This window comes from Penaeus monodon, chromosome 4 (genome assembly GCF_015228065.2).
Source record: "Penaeus monodon isolate SGIC_2016 chromosome 4, NSTDA_Pmon_1, whole genome shotgun sequence".
NCBI classification, from domain to species: Eukaryota; Metazoa; Arthropoda; class Malacostraca; order Decapoda; family Penaeidae; genus Penaeus; species Penaeus monodon.
In genome coordinates this window covers 26,943,244-26,949,114 of record NC_051389.1, presented here as the reverse complement: position 1 = coordinate 26,949,114, position 5,871 = coordinate 26,943,244, and the positions used below count along the sequence as shown (strand labels likewise).

At 39.9% G+C, this 5,871-nt stretch overlaps 1 protein-coding gene across 1 annotated transcript in view; it reads left to right on the top strand.

Moving 5' to 3' along the window:
* The window catches only part of LOC119572517, a 6,472-nt gene extending 744 nt beyond the window's left edge, over window positions 1-5,728 (top strand). The window contains exons 3-5 of the mRNA XM_037919626.1: window positions 390-496; window positions 650-749; window positions 5,430-5,728. Coding sequence (XP_037775554.1) covers window positions 390-496; window positions 650-749; window positions 5,430-5,710 — 488 coding nt within the window. The 3' untranslated portion in view covers window positions 5,711-5,728. The remainder of the gene's footprint in view (window positions 1-389; window positions 497-649; window positions 750-5,429) is intronic.
* Window positions 5,729-5,871: the final 143 nt, after the last annotated feature.

Sequence of the window (5,871 nt, the reverse complement as noted above, 5' to 3'; positions counted from 1 at the left end):
TTTTTAATATATATAAATATATATATATATTAAAATTTTAATATATATATTTTATATAATAATAATAATTATAATAATATAAAAAAACCAATAAATGGTGTGTATATTATACATATATATATATAATGTATGTATGTAGTAGTAATACTTTATTTATGTGTGTGTAGTAGTATTTATGATGTACATACCTAAGTACGGATGCATGTATGTATGTATGTATGTATGTATGTATGTATGTATGTATGTATGTATGTAGTATGTATGTATGTATGTATGTTATGTATGTATGTATGTATGTGTGTATGTATGTATGTATGCATTTTTGTCTTTAGTCTATTTGGATACGTGGGAGCAAAAAGGGCCCTCTCATCTCCCTGCTTTATCCTCAGCAGATGTTACTGGCAGGAGTCCTCACGTGCATGTTGCTTCCCAGCAACAGCGGCGCCGAGGAGCAGCAGCAGACGCGGGAAGGCCCATTAAATCTCGAGAAAACTGGGTAATTTTCTATTTTAATAATATTTAACAAACTAAAATTTGATATGGCAGAAGAAAACAAAAGAGTTAATACTTAAAAATTTATAGGATAATGACTCATAGCCAACTTCTTTTAGTCGCAAAAATGTCACTGAAAAATGTCTTCTGTTTGCAGAAACAAAAAGAAAAACTGCTCTTTACAAGACCTCAACCACCGTTACTTACAACGCCATTTTCCCTACAAACCAGCGTCATTCCCTTGACCTGTTACTTAAGTTAGTTAACAAGAGGGTTTGTGGTGCATGAACAAGATACATATATCTATGTGATTATATACATTAATAATATATATATATATAATATATAATATATATATATATATATATATATATATATATATATACATACACACACACCCTATTATATATATATATATATTATATATATATATATTATATAAAATATATATATATATATATATTATATGTGTGTGTGTGTGTGTGTGTGTGGTGTGTTTTGTGTGTGTGTGTTGGGGTGTGTGTGGTGTGTGTGTGTGTGTGTGTGGTGTGGATATATATATATATTATATATATTATATATATATATATATATATATATATATTATATATATTTTATATATGTATGTATATATATATATATTATAAAATATATATATATTATATATATATATGTGTGTGTGTGTGTGTGTGTGTGTGTGTGTGTGTGTGTGTGTGTGTGTGTGTGTGTGTGTGTGTGTTGGGGTGTGTGGTGTGTGTATGTGTGTCTACTATATGTATATACATTTCCAAAAGAACAAATCATATTGTACATGTACTACTTCCATTGTGCTTTTAATGGTTGATGGTTAATGGTTAATGTTTAGTGGTTAATGGTTAACAGCTAATGGTTAATAGTTAAAACAAAATAAATGTGCTAGACATTAAGGACATATAGCACTATGGTAGACCTATAATAACGAAAAAGGTCAGAAATTAGTTAGTGATTAGAGAAAAAGTTAAAGGTTTAAAACAATCCTAGAGGTGAGTTGTGTAAATAAGGTAAGGTTGTTAGAAGGGGAAGGAGTTAACGGGTCAGGACAGTTACATAAAATGGAGGAGATTTATGCGCATGAGGAAGGAGGACAAGTTGTTAAGGAAAAGGATTTTGAGAGGATGTCCAATAGGGTGGGGGGGGGGGCCCGGGAGTGAGGAAAAACAGAGGGCAGGATAGTAAGGAATGTGGCACTGCAAGAGGAAATCACATGAGGATATAGAGGTGGATTAGTTTGTGACACGAGATAGGCGCGTGGGGTCCAAAGTGTAAGCGGGCAAGAGCAATTTCCCAGCGTCTGTTCTTAAAAAATGGCATTGGCCAAGGGGAGATTGAAATTTATTTATGTAATTTGTTAGTGGTAAGGCTAGACAGAAAGGGCTGCTAATGGGTGAAGAGGAAAGTTTTGAAGTGAGGGTAGTAGTCAAGGCTAGTGAAAATCTGGGTTGATGGGATGTGGAAAAGGGGGAATATGTTAGTGTATCTGCTTTTTCATTGCCGGGGATCCCGACAGTTTTTTGTGTTGTATGTTTAAGTGGTCCTGAATTTTGTGGACAAGAAGGTTGATTGACTGTAGAAATTGTATAAAAGTAAAGAGTTTTTTGGAGTCGGTAAAATTGTGAAGGATGATGAAGGGAGGGAAGACGCGTTCAAATACAATGAGGATCGCTGGATTCAAGTGAAAGTGGGGAGTTGAAGGTATAGGAAGGAAAGACTACAGCAAAACCAGCGCCAGAGAGGGATTTGGAGCCATCTATATAAACGTTAGTACTGGAAGAATGGGTAGAGGCATGGTTAAGAAAAAGAAGGATAGAAGGGGGGGGCTGATTTTAGGTATCAGGGAAAACAGTGCATCACATACGAGAGGAAGGTATAAGCCAAGGTGGGTATTCTGGGTAGAAAAAGGTAGGGGTCGGAAGGTGATGATAGGGTGAATGGGAGAGAAGTGTATCCATGCGGACAAAGAAAGGAGTAGGTAGGCGTGGAGAGGAGGTAATGTAGGGAGAAGGGATTGAGGGACATTTAGTTTAGAGAAAGAGAATTGATGAAAGCGTGCATAGCTCCGGAGAGATAGAAGGGCACAGCATCAGAAGGGAAGGTTTAGGCCTGATTCAACATATATGCTCTCAACCGGAGAGGAGCGGAAGGCGCCTAGGGAAAGCGTAGACAACAGTGGTGGATGCATCAAAGTGAGCAAGAAGAGAGGTAGAGACCGAGGAAGGATATGAAAAGCCATAGTCAAGAGTGGAGAGACGGAGGAGAGTTTTGCTGTCTGAACCCCAGAATATATGAGAGAGTCTGTAGAAGTCGGAGGTGGCGGTGAGGGTTTTTTTCTTCGATGTAGAGGATGTTGGTCTCTCCCGGAAAGTGTTGGAGTCAAAAATGACTCTGAGGAATTTGCCTGAGGAGCGGAAGGGAGAGGGGTATCACATACAGAGAGTGGAGGTTGGGGACCTATACGTGATTTGAGGAAAAAAAAGGGTGGAGAAGGATCTGGAGGTGGGAAAAAACGGAAGCCATGGCCAGTGGCCCAGGAAGAAACAGTACAGATATTGCAGACTGGATTAGATGACAGAGAGTAGGTACAGAGGGGCCCAGTGTATAGATGATAAAATCATCTACATACAGGGAGGATCGGGGTACCTGGTGGCAATGCCGAAATTAAGCCTTTTCCAGGTCGAAGAAAAAACTGCTAGTAGAATTATGGCGTGCAAAGGCATGTTATGTAATTTTCTAATGAGCTTAGAGTACAACGGAATCCCAAATTGGGGGAAGATAGAAGATTGTTGGATTTCAAGTTACCATTAGTCAGTAGATTGACCTTTTTTTCTAGTAATTTATACAAGTAGTAGTCAGAGCAATGGGCCGATAGTCTTGAGGGAGGATGCCGGATTTATTAGATTTAAGGAAAGGTAGAATAAGAGCTTCAAGCCTGTGAGGAGGAAGGTTTCCAGCCGTCCAAATATTGTTAAAGATTGTCAGTAGGTAGGATAAGGAGATCGATGGAAGATATGTAGCATACGGTAATGAATGCCGTCAGGGCCTCATGTGTATTTGCGGAATAAATGTAAGGCAAAAGGGGGCTCAGTAGGAAGGTAGCATTGTAGGGTTCTCTAGAGTTAAGGAGAGATAGGAGTGTGTCCTTGGCTGTTTTAATGGAATGGAATTTGGGGAAAAAAGGCGAAAGCCACTACTGACCTGGGCTTAAATATGCAACTAGTTTAGTAGTAACTTTTAAAGGTTCAGAAATGAGAGTGTTTTCCGAAGTGAAGGGCTGGGGCAGATGATAGTTATAGATTCTACGCCATACTGTAGAAACAGGTGCAGAGGGGTAATTGTGAAGACATAATTTTTACAGCTGGTTTAACTGATTGTGCAACATGGTTGAGCTGATTTTTTTTTTTTTTTTAATAAAAGCTGATGTTTGGCTGGGGGTAATTTCACCTGTAGCGATAAACTACTCCAATCGAAATGCTTGGAGAAATTTATTGTTCCACCTTGGAACACATTTTGATGCGCATGGCCCAGAAGTTTGGAGAAGGCTGTGAAGGCTTCACTTAGGATAGTAATTGTGAAACAGGAAAGCACGTCTGATGTGGAAGCGAAGGAAGATGGAGGAAGAGGGAGAGTACTGAAAGAGGTAAAAGTACGCCCGTCTGCTTACCGAAGCACCGGCGTGGAGGGTTGGATCAGAATGATCAATGAAAGTCCAGATGAAGGGAAAGGGAGCAAAGAGAAAGGTCAGGGCTTTAAAAAGGGTTTTGAGTGTACATGTCAAAATGGGTGGGGCGATCGATTTGGGAAGGAAAAAGTCAGTGTTAAAAAATAAACGTCCTCAGGAAGTAGTGGTAGAGTCAACCCAACCAAAGAGTGTGGCGATAGTTGAAATCAGCGACTATAAGGAATGGGGGTTTTTAAAATTTGAGAAAGTAAATTTCGAAGGCATTAAAGTCAATGGGAAGAAGAGAAATGTAGAAGAGTCACTGTGAATCAGTCAACGGGTGATAACGGTTGAGATGGATGTCTGAGAAGCAGGGGGGTGGAGTACCTAGGGATTGAAGTAGGGGATCGGAGGAAGAGGGTGAAGGTTTGTAGTATCAGGAGGTTCACCACGGAAGGTGGGACCAGGGGAAGGAGGTGTAGGTGTAGTACCGGGGAAGTTCATCAGAGGTGTGATCCGGGGAATGATATTTTGACAAAAAAGCGATTCACATGTGTATCTAGGAGGGAGTTGGTAGAGTCATTGTGGATCAATCAACGGGCAATAACGGTAGAGTTTGATGTCTGAGAGGGGGGACAGGGTAGATAGTGCATTATTATCGCAGTAAGGGTTTTATTATCCTAGGAAGGGTATTATTATAGTAGGGGGCTGTTGAGGGAATCACAAAAAAATCTTTTCCATTTACGGGGTTTTAAATAGGATACTCAAAAGGTTTGTAAAAGTGGGCATTGTAGAAGGGGTGAAGGAGGGAGTGGTGTGGATTGAGACGTGCTGTGGGGGATAAGGACAATAGGGCTGAAGAGTTGTAATAAGAGAGGAAGAAGTAGAAAATGGAGACGATTGTGCAGGAGGGTTGGAGGATACTGGGAGTGAGGTATCTTTTGAAGTTATAACCTGGATAGATGATACGGGATGGGTCAAGTTGATAGCTTGTGCTGACCAGGGGGTGTAGTAGTAGTGGTCAGAGCCGTGATCAAAGGAAAACCATAGGAGTCGGTAAACCATAGGTGTTTGATTCAGAGAGGCTATTTCATAAAGAGGCAAGCCTCAGTGCCCCTAATAAGGTTACAAAATCTTCATTACTGGCCATAGTAAGCCTGAAATACATGCCTTTAATGATTCTCATTCCCATCACTTGATTACACTATTGATGTTATATATCATGACAATTCTCTACATGCAGGTAATACAAATGCATGCCAAGGGAGAAAACTTCGCCGCATGAAAAGCACCAGTGGTGACTTTGATAAGCTTCTCGATGTGGCTACACTTGACAGCTCTACTATCGAGGAACTGACACCTGAGAAAGACACACCCGATCTTGGAGACAACCCCAAGTTCTTGACAGTCTGGAAAAGCACTACCACTACCTATACTGTCACTACCACCTCATACAACAGAGGCATTACTGTCTCTGCTTCTGCTTACTGCACTTATACAGGTTTCACTGGGCCACTTTGCTGAGCCTTTGCGATGGCTTGGCATTTTGTTTTCCTTCTCTGCTTTTTCAATCTTGACGGGGTTTCTTTTGACCCAAAAGGAAAAAAATGGTTTCAGGGGTTTCTATTTTTTTACCCTGCGGCAAATAGTTATTCTATTTTGTTTTTATGCAAAGTGTTTTTTAT